At 42.5% G+C, this 18865-nt stretch overlaps 1 protein-coding gene across 1 annotated transcript; it reads right to left on the reverse strand.

Annotated features, from left to right (window-relative positions):
* Positions 1–628: 628 nt before the first annotated feature.
* rusc1 (RUN and SH3 domain containing 1) lies at positions 629–18183 on the reverse strand. Its single transcript, XM_014987205.2, has 11 exons — positions 14812–18183; positions 10577–11413; positions 7893–8015; positions 7723–7799; positions 6567–6741; positions 6189–6294; positions 6026–6072; positions 5217–5707; positions 4893–5122; positions 4463–4630; positions 629–3863 (listed from the first exon to the last, which is right to left on the reverse strand). The coding sequence occupies exons 1-11, from the start codon at positions 17945–17947 to the stop codon at positions 3698–3700; spliced, it is 5556 nt and encodes a 1851-aa protein (XP_014842691.2). The 5' UTR covers positions 17948–18183; the 3' UTR covers positions 629–3697.
* Between the last annotated feature and the right edge of the window lie 682 nt (positions 18184–18865).

Here is an 18865-nt window from a genome sequence, read left to right on the forward strand (position 1 = left end):
AAATGTGGCAGAATGAAATTTTGGTAACACTTTATTTGAAGGGGGTTGAATAAGACTGTCATGACACTTTCATAAACATGACATAACACGTCTTGAACATGAATATTTATGACTGTTGTCATAAAGTGTCATTCGGTAAATTATGACCCTTTTAATACAAAGTTGACATTATTCAAAATGTCTTTATGACAACTTGACATTAACCAAGAAATCATTACTGATATAAATTTGTTATAAAAGTATTACTAATTGCACTTTAAAAATTAGGTAACTTTATGTTATTAAAGGTAAAGTTTAAATAGTAATGACAATTTATCCCAAAGTAGAATCTCCCAAATCCTCCTTCTGTTTCAAGCTGGTTCAGGAAAACTGTTTTTGTTTTTTTTCTGAAGTTGGAAGAAATTAAATTACACATTGAAGGGTTGCATGATAAGTGAGGCAGAGGTCATCAGTTTTATCTGCTTGATATTCAATAAAGATATGTGGTAAAAATAAAAAGTTTGTTTAAATACTGTTAGCTTTGATCTGAACTATTTCAACTATCCTTCCAGGATAAAAACCTTTAGTATCAAAGAAGGATTTCCACGTGAGGCATTGTGTGTGACGTGCGAATCAAACAGCTGGACAGTTTTGGTTTGACCAGATGATTTTTATTGAGTGTATTTACAAACAAGCACATGCAGGAGGTGGACAACTGACCGACACCAGAGGGGCACGCAACTATATGCAACAGTGGGACTCGGAAATGTCTACAGGCTACGTTACACCAGAGAGAGAGAGAGAGAGAAAGGAGGAGGAGAAGGAGGCTTTCTGTTACACACACGCAGCGAAACAGCAGGACGTGCTGACACATGAAAGTGCTCACATCATCTCTACTTTCACTTCCATATGCACACGCGCGCACACACACACACCACCATCATGTTCACACCCTCACGCTTTCAGAACCCAGACAGATAGAGAGCTGTTCCTTTTCATACACCTTGGAATCAATAAATAGTACATCCAATAAATTATCGGCTTTCACATAAAAAAAAATCTAAATGAACTTTCTTTGTCCAATAATATTCAATCTGAAGATTTCTTATAACTATCCATTTGATGGTGTTTTATTATGATAATTATTTACAGTATGAGCATGTAGTGGTGTCATTTACTGCTACTGGACTTTTGCTGTAGCGCCAGTAATGTCATGCTACATGGCACGGGCGTACACGGGAACTACAAGGACGTTTTGAGGAATCGAGCTCTCCCTGATTTGTCAGTGGTGAAGAAACCTTCCTACAGAACCAAATCCAGACGTCTTCTCGTCTCTTCTCGTCTCGTACCTTTAGAGTTTAAGATATCTCGCAATGCCTCAGTTGCGCACAAAACTAAAAACGATGACTTCGAAACAAAACGGCTCAACGTTTAAGCATATGCATAGTCGTCGATACATCTAGAATCCAGAGATAAACGAATAAATATATAAATATGACGCAAAGCAACGGGTTTCGTACGAGTGGCGTCAGTACAAACGAACCACTTCCACCATCACCACTATCATCAATATCAGTGATTATGATCAGGAGACCTGGCAGGAAGATAAATACGAAAGCTGAGGACCAGCCACCAAATCTAAAAGCGTCACTGCAGCATTTTACATCACTTCAAGAATTTTAATTTTTCCCTCTCGCTGCATTCATATTTTATTTCAGATAGTGTTACACAAGAGCTGAAAATGTTTTTGTGAGGTTGTTTCTCAAACCACAAGATGAGCTACAGATTGCTTTGTCTCATATTTCACCACTGGGAGGGTTATACCAATGTGTCATTCATTCGAAGCATTCATGCTTATACTAAAATGCATTCAGTGTTAAACTTTATGAGCTACACGTAATCATTTTTCAGAAAATTACAGTACTACAAAAGCCTCGAGTCATCCCTTGTTTCCTTTACGCTTGCCTTCCAAGGAGCCAGACTTTCCTGTAATTTTTTTAAAAAAGTTGTCCTTAGTAGTTCTTCAGACTTTCAGAAATTTTCTTTGGACCTTGGCTGCTTTTTTTTTTTTTTCTTGCAAATTTTTCTGTCCCAACCTTGTAGCTGACTACAGAATCTAACTGAAAAATGTGTGTATATACAGCAAATATGTGGAAGAGACCAATTTTTACTTTTTAACCTACATGCAAAACACAATTTGTGGTACTGCGCATCATTCTGAATACACCACTCCAACACTGACGCGCAGCAGTGGCAGCATCATGCTGTGGTAATGCTTTTCTGTGTTGATGGGAAAATAGCTGGAGGAAAACCTGTCTGGAGCGAAAAACATTTATGTTATGATGGCCCAGTCAAAGCCCGGACCTAGATTCAATTGAGAATCTGTAGCAAGACTTGAAAATGGACAATTACAGTCTAAATCCGTCCAAAAAGTTTGAGCTTGAGTGATTTTGCCAAAAAGAATTTGCAAAAATCTCAACCGTAGAACCCAGGATCACGTTTAGGTCTCCAAAACAGTCTTTTTTTTTGCAAGGCACTGTACTGAAAGTGCTTTGACAAAAAAAAAGAAGGGATTATCAGTTGAAATGGTGGACAGATATTGAGTGAAAAAGCATGCAAAATTCAAAGATCACCTAAAAAAAAATAAAAAACCTCGAAAACCCAGAGAAAAACTGACCAAGAAAACTCTAAGAGATTACAATAAAGTCTGGCTCAGCTGAAGCAAAATTTAAAGATGTAGTGCTTTGAAAACAATCTTTTGCACCTTAATGTATGGCGAAAAATTTGCAACACAAAAAGCACGCATAAAGGAAGATGCTGGATCTTATAATTAAAACATAGAATTTACTTTGCAGGATATCTACTTAATGCATGAGGCGAGTTGCACGTCTAAAGATGGATCAATCCATTCCCATCAGTCAAACTCACAATAATGTCACAGTCTTTACTGTTTCACTTATTTTTTCCCCCTCTTGGTAATCTATCTGCCTTGGTAAAATTCCCCTCAGTTAATATAGTTATACACATGGATTTATTATAATATATATATATATATATATAATTATACAGTCTACTAGAATCGCAGAAACACACACAAACCGGGCCAGAGATGAGAGAGGTTGTTAAGGGAACACGGACCTACACAGCTACAATTCACCACATTGACACGCAAGTATGCAAACAGGAGCTGCGGCGCAGTACTCTAGCATCCTTTCTTCACTCAATGACCCACCGGCTGCAGCGCTGACGCTGTTAAAAGATGTCGACTTTAACACGTTAACAGGACAGGGTCTCCCCCCGCCGTCAGGTTTCAGATCAGCAGCTGACGTGGAGCGCAGGAATGGAAGAAAAGCATTAAAAGGGACACTTCACTTGAATATTATAATGGTTTGAATTTGAGTTGAGTCATTACTTCACGCCATCTGCGGTGTTGCTGCTACTTAAACTCATTAGCTACCAAACAGGATGAGCTTTAATGGGAAAAAAAGCCCCATATGTTCGCAACAGGAGAGGACTGGAGAATACTTGAGATGAAAGCAGAGCGGAGCAGATGGCGTCACGCTCTCAACTCAAAGCCACGTAAAATATCCCTTTCAGAGTAGTGCGACCTTCCCATAAACCCTCCAGACTCACTTAAAATATCTTTAATATGTATATATTTTTATATATATTTATTTAATATAATATGGATTTTAGTGCAGAGGTTACAGCGCCGACGTCACATGATGAGCGAGGTGTAGCCAATAGGTACCAGCCCCTCCTTGTCTCCCTGACGACATCGAATCCAGTCCTGATCGACGCCTCCCAGCACCACCAGCTCTTCCCCTTTGCAGAAGCTGAGCTCGGCGCCGGTTCCGGCGTGGTCGCACAGCATTCGAACAGACCTGTAGCACAAGAGCGGTTACAGCCACGAGAACGGTATGCCGTCGGCATATGAAGCAGGACCGGATGAGTCACGACCGGGACCGGTCAGAGCGATGAGTCACCAGTCGGTGAACGTCCTTCAACGAGAGAAATGATAACAGCAGCTATTCTGATCTCTGCTACACCCACCAGGGCTCCTGGAGGGTTGAAGAGAGCTGAGACATGCCTTGGATTACCTCAGACTAAGTTGTCTTTATTTTTTTCCCATGCCTAGTCCATCCTCTTTTATAACTGATAATCTAAATCTGACGTTTTTATTTCATATTTTTATTTTTAAATATCCACCAATCAGGGTTTTTTATTTTATTTTATTTTATTTTTTTTATTGTGGTACTCTGGTTTGTATAAACCTCCAATATGTTAATATAAGTTTTAGCCTATTTTGATTTTTCTTTGATATCAAATAAACAAAATTTAAACTGTCAGACATTTTTTTTTTTTAGTCTTGTGAGCTTTCTTTAAACTCAAAGTTTGCAAACATTTCCTGAGTATTTGGTATTGGGCAAAAAAAAAAAAAAAGCATGCTCTAGTGCGAATCTGCAGAGTTTCTGTACTCTACCTGAATTGTCTGGGTTTTTCTTTCATTTCTGTGGCGTCCGTCGTTTTCTCTGATTCCACGTCTCTTCCTTCCTGAAGTTCAGTGGCTCCTCGTAGCGTTGGGGTGGAACTGCTGCTCACCATCCGGGTCAGAGCCGTGACACCGGGAGCTAACCACTGAGAGGGACGCCTGTGGATGGGAGGAATCAGACACATAGTTCAATTTAGTGGGCAGAAAACGATAAAAGTTCAATTTCACTTGATTGCTACATGCAGATTATCTAAGGCTGTTGTCCTCAGTGACATGGAAAATTGTGTTCTTTCTTTAATACCCAAAAAGTGTTCAAAAATATTTCGCCCGTCTACGTACTGGGCAAAAGCTTAGTTTATATTCTTCCATCCTAAGAAGGTCCTTTTCTGTGATGATGTACTCAGTGAAGACAGCGGCTCACCTGGTTGGTGGTGTGTGACCCGTAGGGCTTTTGGAGGCTCCGAAAAGTCGGCCCAGACTCCAGGGAACCTGAGCGCCGTTGACGGGGGAATAGTCACTTCCCGTCTGGTCCTGGAAACCAGGACTGTTGGTGTTCGTCTCCGTTTTCACGGCAGACAGGCTAAAGTCGGCCAGGTTCTGGCTCAGCCGACCTCCCCAGCGTATCACAGCTCCCCAGCTCTGCTGGATCACCTATAGGTACCGTAAAAAAGAAAAACAAAAGTCCACTTGGCAGAGCTGTACAACACCACAAGTGGTTGTAAGCGTTGGATGATAAAACACTGACCTGTCCTGCTTGATGGGTAAAACTATCTTCATCTAAATTAGAAAGAGGTAAAGTTTCGATTTCCTTTTCCTGCACCCACAGCAGCTGTGGAGTCGTTTGCCCAAAACTAGGCGAAGCCTTCACAGGTTCAGAATCTGTACTTGTTGATGACCCTGATCCGCCATTGTTTAAAATCGGTGAAGAATTTGTATTTGGTGAACGTTCTGGGCTTCCAAAGTCCACTTCCGAGAGGCTCTCCATGTATCTGCCAGCTGGGGATTTCAGTTGGCCCTGCGGGGAAGTCTGGAGCCCGGCCTCCTGGTGGGGAGATCTGGGCATCTCAAGCCGGTGAGAATCCGCCTCCAGGTGATGGTGCTGGAAGAGCAGGTCGAGGTTAAAGGTGAGCAGGCTGAGGGGCTGCAGCACGAGGAGCAGCTCCTCAAAAAGAGGCCAGCAGGTGGTCAGTGACAGACGCATAAAGGAAGTAGGGTGGTAATATGCCTCCAGCACATCTGAGGTTGAGAAAAATCAGGGTTTTAGAAGTGGCTTGCTTGTAAAAGGAGAATTTTGAAAAAAAAAAAAAAAAAAAAAAAAACAAATTCAGTGGTGAAAGGTTCTGTAAAAGACATCTTATGTCAGAGTAAAGAGGACTGAATGCAAATTGCATTTAAAAAATGTATTTGCTACTTTTTTGCTGGTTTATTACACAAAATTCCACTAAAATATGTTTTATTAGTTGAAGCTCAAGATGTCATAAATCTCTGGGGATATGAATACTTTTGCAAGGCAGCGTAGCAACAGCCAGATCTGTTAAGGGTTTAGAAACTTACCGCCGCAAGACTGAAGATGAGACAGCCAGAAATCTAGAAGCTTGATGCTTTAAGAGAAAAATCAGGGAAAGGAGAATGATATAAGCAGTTGTGATAAGAACATTTCCAGAGGACAGAATGTCAAACTCTTACACAGGATTAGGTAAGAAGAGTTATTCCTTACTTTAGCAGACCAAGGAGGAATGCATTGAACCTCTGCTTGCTGTGCCTCAGCTGCGGCAGCTCGCCAACCCGGATTTGTAGGTTAAATAAGGCTTGAGTTTTGGGACCTTGCAGAAATGGTTGAGTGAGAGAGCATGAGAGGGAAAAAGAGGAAGACGGGTGATTGAAATACTGCTGTGAAGCTTGGCACTAATACAACGATCAATATCTGCATCCAGCTGGTTTCCTCTGTTCAGCGTTTTCAACAGTAAAAAAAAAAAATCAACAGAGATGAGGGAGAAATATAAAATTGAAGTTTATCATCATCAACAGGGGGTGGGGGGGAAACTCCAGGACAGCTGCCGGACACCGTCCAAGCATTTGAGGTTTTGGATGCTACCTGTCCTCGTTGTGGCCTGCACCAGGCTCCAGGCCGAGTTTGGCCTTCGGCCTGCGATCAGATCACTCTGGTGAGGCTTCAAGCCGTCGGTCAGCAAACTGTGCAGGGCGGGGCAGAGGCACTGCAGCACCAGACGGCCAAGAGATGGATTTATGGCGCTGTCTCCTGATAAAGCCTGGGGTGAACATGGAGGGGAGGGAAATGGAATTGGATAAGTTAAAAGGTTTGCAGCAATTGAAAAAGACGTGTCTGGAAAGAAATGCTCAAGAGGAAAAGGAGTGAAATATGCAACTCATGGACAAGTGTTTGAAGGAAATATTTGCTGATGAAATTCAACAAATGTTATTTAGTGAGCTTTCCATCTTATCTAAAACAAGTCACCAGAATACTTTAGATCAGGAAACTTTAGATTAGGAAATCATGCAGAGATGGTGAAAGTCTCACATTTTCCTTATAATGTCTCGAGTAACGTAGCAGTCAAAACACTTTTTCTGTCACCCCTTTCAAACTTTATAAGTCCTTAGTTTTCTCACAACAGCAGCTTGCTTGGCTCTCCAAAGCCTCTTCCAGCTAATGTTGCACATGTTGTGGTTTGAAGAGAAGTCAAAGTAGTCGAACAGCACCTTTGGTCAAACCCTTTCTCCTTCATTAGGTTTATTTAGGCCATACACAGAGGAAGAAAAATGCTCCAACGGATAATAATTGACATAAACATTCTCTTCCATCACAAACTTTATGCTCACAAACAATGCTCACAATCTCCATGTAGTCTGGATCTTTACTCCCTGTTCAAGAAGTCTGTACTAGCCAAGGCACGAACTCTGTATGATCTTTGTAATGAAAGTGGTTTTTATACCCTTTTTGTGTGTGTACTAAGTGACCACACATTCATTCAACAGTTTCCTCTGAAAGAAGGTTGTTTTTGTTAAAACAATCGGTTATTTTTCTACAGCCACACAGAGAGACCGGCTTCAAGACTGTATTGCAGGGTCCTCATCCATGTATGGTAACGCATTCTTATTTTTGTGGGCATGACTCAAAACACTCCTATTTTATTACATTTTAAAATTGCTTATTCACTTTAAAAACCCACATCTATACATTTACAGACATTCAAAAAGAAGAAAGTAACTAAATCTGCTCTTTAGGGACTGACCTTCTGGACTATGGTCCGAGAAGAACTGAACTGAGCCAAGATGGCCTCCACTGCAGCACTGACTCCACTGACCAGAGCTGAGGAGAAGAAACAATAAGATAGGACCAGGGTGATAAGTTTATATGCAGTAGAGAAAAAAAAAAACATGATACAAATGCGAGAATGAACACCTTTCTTTTCCTGCATGCACAGAGAGGTAAGGCCGAGACCCCTCACTGAACGCTCCACATCCTCGCCCATCCAGGGAACGTCTATCTTCTGTACGGAGCCGGCAAACGAGACGCTGCGGACGGCTTGCAGCGGCAGAGAAAATGATTACTTGCAGCTTCAATTTCTAAGCAAAACTAACATGTGAGTGTTATTAAGTGAAATTAAGCAGATGGTGCTTTGTGAGCACATCCTGCGAGTGTTGGAGCCACAGTAGCGAGGTTGTTTTACATCTGAATCCGTAATGATGGCTTCTTGTCAGCTTGAGAGTTAAACAGAAGCCCATGCATCAACCTCAGCTCACAAATTGATCAGGAAATTAATCATACTGACTCACTTAATGCTTCCAATTCATATCATAGATTTCATAAAACAAATTCCTGAAATCTTGCAAACTCCTAAAGCTTTACTCAAAGCATTTCCAGTGTGAATGTCTGGCCCCCAATAATTATTGTGATTCTTTCAAAACTACAAACATTATCCTTTGCAAGGGAGTTGGGTTTTAAATTAAAGAAGAGCAAAAACCTAAACGTAATTTACAAAAGAGCTAATCCTGAAAGTCTCAGAGTGATTATAAGTCAGTCTCAACAGTTTAGAGTTACATTTTAAAACTGTGCAAAGTGTGATTTTCTCTGAAGTAGATAGTTCATCACATGTAGAGCCACAAATCTCACCCTAAAAAAGGTTTTAGGAATTATTTTTATGTAAATGTGATGAAGTCTACTGAAGACCAATCTATAGTTTCGCTAACCTCCACCACCCATATAATCGTGGCTAAATTGTTGCAAATTTGGAAAAACTGCTCTGTTCTGAGTCCCATCAAACATCATTTTCTCTGCTACTATTAAAGTCCAAATGTTATTACTTTATTTAATAACTTAATGTTTGGTTGATTGCATTGAGGTCATTGTTGCATTTAAATTGAAGCCTGAAAAGCTCCTAACTTACTTTGGTCTCCCAGCAACCAGCACAGCCAAGCATAACCTCAACTTGGAAAAGTAAGTGTTTCTCCTGGGGGAGAGCCAATTAATATGTGCAAGAGAGTTGAACACATAGCTACAATTTATTACTGTGAAGAGCAAGAATTATTGTTGAAGTTTCTTGGTGAGACACGAGCAGCCTGTAATATTTCCCTAATAATATTTTTTTCCTGGAGTATGCTGGAGACATTTTATTTTAGATCTGGTTACAAAGAAAATGTAGAATTGTGGAGATGTTATCGATAACTTTAAAAACTGAACAGTCTCCACTGTGATGAAAAGAAAATCTTGTTACAATCATATTTTTTAAGTTAATTTGATAGTTTAACTCAATCAAGAGCTTTCATCACGTTTCAAGCCATTTACCCTCAAGGTCCAAATTTCAATATATCCTAGCATTATTAGAAAAAAGGAAGAATAAAATAAAGCCCTAGATTTCGCGAGGTTCCAGAAACAGAGCAGAAATGTTCATCTATAAATTTCTTCAAGAAATATATGCCATGAAGTCAGAGGCATTGTGAGTGTGTTTAAAACATTCTACAAACTTACAGTAAGGAAACCTGAACAAACAAGAAGCTAAAAAGAAACAGCTGTTGGAGTTACCACAAAAATAACGGGACATATAACAACAAATGTGCAAACACAGGTGCTGTGGACACACCGGTATTTATAGAACATAAACTTATAATTTAAAGACTTATTATACAAGCAAAGTCATACAGTGGATGTAGAAAGTCTATAAAATGGCTGTATTTAAATGCCAACGTTTTGCGACATGAAAAATAGGACTATAATAATTCCTTTCAGACCATTTTCCACCTTTAAATTGACCTGTAATCCTTATGACTAAAGAAAATTAAATAGAAATACAGTAATCTCTTTAAAGGAAAAATAAAACTAAGAAATTTGGTTGCATAAATGTTTACATAGAGTTAGAAGAAAGTGTGCAAACCTATGTAACTAACTTATTTTTATTTTTTATCCACTCTACCCAGTCCTAAAATGTTGTTTTTTAAAAGTCAGTAAGTTTGAAAAACCTTTAAAAAATAAAAGGTATTAAATGTAGAAAAGTTCTGACATGAAAAACACCCTGGCATTTTAAATAGTGGATAGACTTTTTTTTTTAAAATCCACTGTATACGAAGGTTTAACTGTTATCGAAGTGGGGGAAACAAGGAACAAAGTAAACACTTTAAAAATCAATTCCATTTTCCCTGCAATTTAAAGATCTTCTGTGCTGTGGGTGTGCTTTGGCTGAGATGCATGTGTCAATTTTAACACATCATGCAGAAACAGAAGAAAAACAAGGAGAGAATCCAGAACAGACCAACACAGACAAACAGACAGGGGAGGACAAAGAGAGACAGACTGAGCAGAGTGACTGTAGACACGCTGTGACAGGACCAGCTGTTCCCCGTCTGAAGGCCCTTTTTGCAGATTTGAAAGAAGAATGGAGATAGGACATATCAGATGACCTGCAGGGAGCTGCCCTCTGATATCACAAATAGCTATAGTTACGGCTACTTTCAAATCTGGAAAACTCCCTCAAAGCTGAAAAAGGGAACACCCACTCCAGAGTGAAATACGCACAAGTTAAATGTCTAGCAAAATAATAATAATAAAAAATTTAAAAAAAGACTGAAAAAATGTGAAATGCAGATTCTTACTCGCCACATGTGGCTGCAGAGGACCCTGGTAGAGTTTAGGGGGTAGCGGGGGCGCCCTGGGTGGGATGGGAGGGTAGAGGTTGGGGTAGTAAAGGGGAGCAGCGAGGGCAGGTAGGGTGTGTGAACGGGGGAAGAGCGGGGAGTTGAGGCGAGAGAGCGGGAGAGCTCCAGAGCGCTGGGGAGGGGAGAGAGCGCCGATGGGGGAGAGGCGCGGAGGGGCGCCCCGGTGGAGCGGGCAGTTTTTAGGGTGGTACAGGTAGCATGTGGGGAGGGGAGGAAGCTCTTTGGACATTCTGGCCTTAATGCTATCGTCTGCACGGCAGCGCCTCTCTGAATACAGCGAATCCACAGCACCGAAGCTGTCTGGGTAACTCATCATAACATCTATGTTCTTATATGGAGTGGTGCAGCCTTGCGGTCCGGAGGTGCCACTAAGCGAGGCGTGGGCGTCGCCTCGCTTCTCCGAATCGCTGCCGTAGAGTGAGTCAAAATTACACTTCGACTCAACCTCCCCTGTGTTGGTTTTGGAATTGCTGACGTACTTATAAGCTGAATGTGTGTTTTTGCTGAAAATGTCTCTGTAGTAATGAGGAGAGTCTGCACGGAAATCAGCCAGGGAATCATCAAATCCAGAGCCTACAAGAGAGCTGGAGTCGTCTCTGTGGATATAAGCTGAGCCTGCAGCAGCAGGACTCCACTGTTCGCTGGCCTGTTTGTCAGAGGACCACCGACCTGAGAGGAGCTGCGAGTTATGGGGGTCTGGGTGGAGGGGAGGGAGGGCGGAGTGCAGGAAGTAGGGTTGAGGGGACCGGGCAAGGGACAGCGGGGGTGAGGAAACTGTTCAGTTCAGGGGATTAAGCGGAAAAATATTAGTCAGGATAGGGCGGACATAAAGCCAAGCAATGGACATACAATGGATACAACCGAGTGGGATGGATGGGTGAGAAAAAAAACCCCCAAAGTGATAATGTGGCAAAGAAATGGGAAGGAGAGAGAGAGAGATGTAGAGAATGTTAGTGTAAAACAGGAGAAAAATGCACATTTCTAACAGTATTTCAGTCTCCATCGTCTAATAACACAGCGCTGGACTTAGACTTGGCTCACATTTAAAAACTGACCACAGGAGTCAGAGAGGCTGATTTATTAAGATCAATTCCACTTCCTTTAAATAAGGGCTAGTGTGCCTGTGGCTCTCAACCTGCCCCACATGTGATGCTCAGACTGCAGGTAAGCAAATGTTAAGAACAGCTGAGAGGGCATCGTTTGCGTGTTTTTGTTTGTCCAGACAAAAATGAGAGAAAATCTGGCAGCGACTTAATCCTGAATTCTATCTTATGACCAGCAGATGGCAGCTTTGAACAGAAGTCTTTAGATTTGGGATTTTACATAAATAAATGCTATAAAGCCTCAGCATTTGACTGGGGTTTTATGTGATAGACCAACACAAAGAAGTCAATAATTGTACAAACAGCTTTTTTGTTTTGTTTTGTTTGTTTAACCATATTGCGCATATGGATTTTGTTAGCTTAATAAAATCTAGCACCCCCAATTGCTCTAAGGGATACATGTGTGCAATTTCATTTCAGAATAAATCCAGCTGAAATTTTGGAAAAAAAATATCATGGGGACTAATGAGTTAAAAGTGGAACTTTTTAGAAGGCGTGCGTCTTGTTAAATGAGGTATAGAAACAATAGCAGCTCAGTAAAAGTCTAGACCTAAATGCAATTAAGAATCTGGGATAAAACTTGAAAAATGCTGGTCCCAGATGCAGCAGTAATACGACTGTGCCTGAACCATTTTGCACACAATAATATGCAAAACAATGCCCCTAGAAGCTGATAGAGACAGAGGACTTGCAGCTGCAATCACAGCACAAGGAAATTAGAAAAAAAGCATAGAGTCACATCTTTCAGATATGTAAAAAAACAAAACAAAAAAAAAAAGAATCCAGATGAATACATTAAAGTTGTTTGTCTTGATGCAAACTAAAAAAAAGTTGATGGGGTGTAAACACAGTGTAGTTTCACTTTCTATCACTTGCTTGAGAAAAGCATGTGAAGATAGAAAATGTTTAGACTCCATAAACTACTCCAAATATTTTAAACTTCTCTGCAGTGCGGTGTCATCTCCGGACCACCTTCCCTTCTGTCAGTTTTCTCCTTTGTTTCCTCCCCTGCTTCTACCTTCCTGTCCTTTCCAGCAGTAACAGCAGTCAGCGTATGAATGCTGAGTCAGTAGACAGAGATAACACACTTCGGTCTCTAACCTCGGCTCTGTAGAGCCTCGGAGTGGCACTACAGTTTTCTGCCAGGCTAAAAAAAGAGCTGAGAGAGAAGTCGTACCTTTGTTTAGACTTGAGCTCCCTTTGTACTGAAGTCAACATATGCTACTTCCTATTATCAAAACAAAACTCTTAGCAATTGGCCTGTACACAGAGATCCACCCCTTTGGCTCTTAAAGGTGTACACGTCTTTTCATAAGTTGTTTCATTTTCCTCTAAATACATACATTTCAGGAAAAAACAACTTGTTAATTTCTTCATGAGCGGTAGGAAAAATCATCAACACTGCTGCATCAATCGGACACCTATCAAAGAGATATCTCACTCCAAGATCTTAAAGAATTAAAATAAACTTTCATACTGGATGACTCTGTGGATACAGGGAAGCAGCCATCCAACACAGTATAAACTGATGGGAATCAAATCCATCAGTTTATAATGTGCAAAAAAGTATTTGCTAACTTGCAAATTTAATCTGAGAAAATAGAGAAAGCTGTTTTTAAATCATAGTGTCATTAAAAGGAATCATCGACGTTAATAGGTTCAATCGGAGAGAGAAAGCTATCAAAAGCAACATCACTCAATATGAAAAGGTTATCCTTGATGTACCTAAATCAATAACGAATTTAGCTGAACCGAGAAAGAAAGGACATAGCAAAGAAGGAGCACTTTTAGACAGTAGTAGTGATAATAAAGATAGGAAATGAATGTATTTTTCCTTGCTCTTCTTTGCTTTTTTCCTACCTTTCCCAGACTAGGGAAATAATAAAATCAAATTCCATACTTTTCCAGATTGAATAGGAATCCAGTTAGGAAAATAAGAAAACTGAAAACGTAAGAATAAAAGTAGACTTTAGTGCTCTCCCATTATCCCCCAAACCTCAGAATGAAGAGATGATAAATAATTGAATAAGTTTGTGATGAAATCACACTTCGATAACCAGTGGAGGATGGGCTGGCTGGAACGTTTCCAACCACCTCTTTTATCTCATATTACCTCATCTATCTACACGGCTGTTCATCTTCCACTCCCGAGCTTCCCTCACTCCCAAACTCTCGCTGCGTACCCCTCATTATCAGCCATCCATCACATCACCCTTACTTTCCCTCTGAGTCATGCTCAATGTACCATTACCATTAATGAGTCGACATTTTCATCCATCTTGGTTTTTCTATTACGAGACAACAAGGAGGAAAATGTCCAAGGAAATAATCTCTGCATGACTGAGGATATGAGAATGCAGCCTTTCCGCCTGTTTTTTATCCCCTCTTTCCTCTTTTCAGTATCCTATCATCTCGATTTTAATTTACAGTTTGTAATGGACACATAAATAAAGACATCGACAGGATTGTGAAAAAAAAACCCTTATCTCTTCATGTTGTGCTTCCAGATACTTAAAACAAATCATTAATTCATCAAACATTTTTGGATTGGACGCAAGGTTGAGCGTGAATGAAAACTAACATTGCACATTACCATGAAATATGGCGGTGGTGGCATCATCTGGATAATGTGTAATTTTATCTCCAAAATTACACATGTACTGCTTTATGGTGGTCTATCACATACAATCTCAATAAAACATACTGAAGTTCTCTGGATGTAACATAACAAAACGTGAAAGACTGACAAGTGTAAGAATACTTCTGAAAAAATCTTAGCATGTTTTTAGCTAAAACATTGTTCAACAAGGCTTGTTGCAACTGACAAACTGTTTTGTTTTGTAATAGATTGAAGTAAAGAAACTGGAACCATTTTGGTGCCATTTTCACTGCCTGCTGGTCACAGATCGAATTGGTTCTTTGCGAACGCTTTTGAGGCTCAGCGGGAAGTGAATTAAAAACTAAGACCACTTTTCTGTGTGAACATGAGAAATCACTTCAAGGTTTTCAACTGTATTAAATTGGAATGGCCTTGTTAGTTATTTGTTGACTCGTGAAAGTTGTACTCACCAGAAGTTCTCGATTCAAAAGTTCTCCCTCCATCAGCCCGGCCTCTCACCTCCACTTCCTCTTTTCCTTTCTCTAGCTTCCTTTCCTTCATCTCTTCCCTCATCTCCCTGTCTTGGCCTACATTCCACAGGCTGCTGTCACTGACTGAGCAGCCGATCTTCTGCGACGGGCACAACTCCAGCTGTCCACCCTCCTTGTCAGCTCTCTGCAGCATCTCCTTCAAGGCGGCCATGGAGGTGAGGGCTGGGGGCGGCTGCATGAACAGGGCCTGGGCCTGTGAAGTGTACTCCCACTGGCTGCCGTCACTACCAGCCTTCTCCCTCCTCCACCTCAAGTTGTAGAGTATATCTGGGTCGGGGGTGATGACAGTGGGGTCGGGGTCGGGATCGGTAATCACCTTTGTGGGAGGGGAGGTGCTCTTGTTGCGGAAACGAAGCTCTTTAAACGTAGTCACCTTTGGACCAGAGCCTGGAGACGAGCCTGATGAACCGAGCTTCTTTGGGACTTCAGTGGCGGATTTTCTCTTCTCCAGTGCTGGGAGCTGTGGTGGGGCTTCACATTCGGGTGTGAAAGCTATAAGCCAATCAAAGCGCTCAGGTTGCTCAGAGTTAGCAGGCAAAGTGCTGACTTTGAGGGGCGCTAAAGAAGGTGGGATGGGAGGCAAAGGACGAGGAGGTGGAGGAGGCGGAGGAGAATCTGGTAGCTCATTTGAATAAGAGAAAGTCTTTACTGTTGCTTCATGCGGATTATTAAAACTTGTGCTGTAGTAATGATCTGTCACCAAAGCAGTATTCTTCTTTCTTCTTCTTGCAATTTCAGTGAAGGAGGTGGTCCTTTGTCTGTCTTTGCTTTCCCCCTCCTTATTGCCGTCCTCAGATGCTTTTCCATCTCCACCCACTTTGCCTGTGTTGTTTTCCTTCTCTGCCTCCCTGTCTTGTAATCTGAACTCTCTGGACTCCAGAGGTCTGGATGTAAAGTGATTATCTGCTTCCTCCTCATCGCCCAGCTCCCCAACGCAGACACTGAGCTCAGGGCTGAGCTTGAGGAGCTCGGCTTGGGTCAGTCCGGCAAGCATGAGCAGCTTCCGGATCTCCACATCCAATGTGTGGAAGGAGGGCGGAGGGGGCAGGGCAGGTGGTGGTGGTATGGCGGGGGGTGAAAAGGAGCAAGACACTGAGATGACAGGTGGAGGAGGTAATGGTGGAGGGCGTGTGGTGGGTGGTGGCAGAGAGAGGGGAGTTCTTTCCTGTTCAGCTTGAAGAGCAGCGAGGCGCTGGGCCTCCTTCCTGGCAAGGTGTCGCTTTCGAGGTGGAGGGATGGGTGGGGTTGGAGTGGGAATGGACGGAGGTGGGGAAGGAGTGGTATAGAGGGTGAGGTAGGGAACTGGTTTGGTGAGAGGGAGAGGAGGGATGGATGGCGGAGATGGAGGGAGCGGCTTCTCACATCGAAATGTTGAGAATGTGGGTGAAGAGGAGTTGGGGGAGAAAGTCGACAAGGTGGGGGAGGTTGCGACGGCCATGGAGGTGGTCTCTCTGCTGATGTTGATGTAGGTGTGGAGATCAGAGCTCACGCTGGCATGACGGGCAGGAGGTTTGGGGGGTCTGGGTGGCGGCTCAATGGGGGAAGGGGTGAGGGAGTCTGGAGCAAGGGGATCTTCACAGTCTGATGGAGCGGTGAGATCAACTCCGGCATCTGAAAACTCCTGAGACTCCCCCATTGTTCCATCGCGGGTTTTATACAACTTCCAGGGAATGTCGATGTTCCCCATTTCATCCATAATATCTGAGAGGTCCTGCTCCTCCAGATCCTCCAGATCAAATCCCTTCTCGTGAAGTCTGGCAATGTAAGCCAGCTTCACTTCCCTGTTCACTTTTTCCAAACGATCTAGGTGATCTAGGCGATCCCTCAGTACATCCCAGTGTTGCTCCCCTTCCAGATCCCAGCGAGCAACTTGGATAACCTGGCTGAAGCGCTCCATTTTCCCAAACTCCCCTACAGACTCTAGGAAGTCAAGTAAATCTAGTTTGTTAGGATCAGAGTCGCCTTTTACCCCTAAGTAGTCAGGAGAAGGGGAGTCAAGCGCAGAGGGGAAACCCTCATCAGGGGAGCAAGAGGCAACTGGGGAACAGGAGGTTAGGGAGAAAGGATTCTTGTTAAGCGGAAGAGATGAGGGATGTTTGAACTCAGGGAATTGGTCTTTGGGGTTCAAAGCAGCAGACAGATGGTCCTGGTCCTGTGAGAAGCATATGGAAGCGCACTGATCGGCACAGTCGGACTCCAGGTCAGAGCAGGAGCTGATGGAAGTGGAGGATGATGAAGTGGAAGAGGAGAGTGAGAATTCCAAGAGGGATGGGGGGCAGTCACAGCATGACGGCACCAGGGTGTCATCATCGTCATCATCACTATCTGTCTCATTGTCCTCATCATCATCGATAGCAGTATCTCTGCTGCTCATTTCCTCCTCATCGTCTTCATCTACAGTTTTCTTGTTGTCCACGTCTGCATTTTCATCTGCGTTCTTTACATCGTTTCCCAGATTGGCAGCAGATTGGGCAGAGGGCTCCGCATGCGAGGGAACCGACTCTTTGGCTTTCGTCCCATCACGCTTGTGGGCCAACTGAATCACAGAAGGAGGAGGAGGAGGTAGCTGCAGCTGCTGCCTGATGGAGACGGTGTTGTTGTTGTTGTGGTTATGGTTGAACATGCTGTTGTTGTCCTGAGGGGAGCGCCCATCGCAGCACAGGCAAGGGAGGCTTGGCTCGTTGCAGTTTGGATCCAGAGGGAGGACGGAGGGGAGAGGCAACGGAGGGGCAGCCACCTCTGGCGTGTTACGGGTCGCCGCAGATGGCCGAGTGCTCTTCAGTTTGGGCTTGGCCAATCTGGAAGCAGTGAGACCTTGTTTCTGAGAGCTCGGTCTGGACTGGATTATTGGAGCTCGTGGCTGTGCAGCCGACCTGCTCCTGGAGGAAGCAGCAGGGGCTTTAACAGCCCGCCTTGGGGATGGGGTGGTGATTGTGTTCATGTTTTTATCCTCCTTCTGAAGACTAGAGCCACGAAGCTTGGGCCCAGCTGAGTTAGCGGTCCGCCTGCTGGCGTCGAAACGCCGCGGCTTTGGAGTCTGGGAGGACGACTGCATCGTGGGAATGGGACTATTTAAAACTGTCAGATACTTCTGTTGCTATAGAAACTGGTGCTGGAAATTCTGGACGAATCCTGTCTATGATGCACCGTAAGTCACATCTTGGCTTGACTCCCAAGATCCTGCAACATCAAAGGAGACACACGATGAATCATTTCTACGAGCAGGCTCGGCTCACCAAACACCAGTTTCGTGTCTACACGTGTCTTTGTTTCATACTAAATTGAAGTGAAGCAGACGTGGACTATAACATATTCATTAAAATTCAACTTTACAGATAACAGAGTAAATCTCCAGAGAACACTTTGTCTCATGCTGTCAGAGAAAATAACATCTGATGATGTCTTATTTATTACACTCTGCTATGCATGGGTAGGGATTTTCTATTCTTTCTTTGTACGTATCTCCTATGTCTTCCAAAAGTATTGGATTGTATTGCTGAAACTCTGACAGTAAAATGGGTTTACATATCATGGCAAACAAACGAATTGACACCCTTTGAACTTTTTTAAGGTAAGGTAAGGTAATTTTATTTATATAGCACATTTTCAGCAACAAGGCAATTCAAAGTGCTATAAAGTGCTTTTAGACTTTCTGCAGGATTTCCCTGTCTTAGGTTTCACTCTTATCAAATCCACCCAGGCTCCCTGTACTTCCTGAAGAAAAACATATACAAGCGGGAGTGAAACTGAATTCCACTTTTGGATTATACTAGATATTTTACGGGTACTGGATCATTTTTAAGACTTTTCTTTTTTCAAATTAATACCATGTTTCATTTTCTGTCCTTTTCAAAATCAACATGAATTATGAACTACTTTCTGAGTGGTTTTGTTATCCACCACATGGCTGCCACAGGACCCTTTTTTTTTTTTTACAGCTACTTAAACACTGACAGCAAAAAGACTCCCTCAT

This window comes from Poecilia mexicana, unplaced genomic scaffold (assembly GCF_051168715.1).
Source record: "Poecilia mexicana isolate PSO_F unplaced genomic scaffold, ASM5116871v1 scaffold_16, whole genome shotgun sequence".
Taxonomy (NCBI): domain Eukaryota; kingdom Metazoa; phylum Chordata; class Actinopteri; order Cyprinodontiformes; family Poeciliidae; genus Poecilia; species Poecilia mexicana.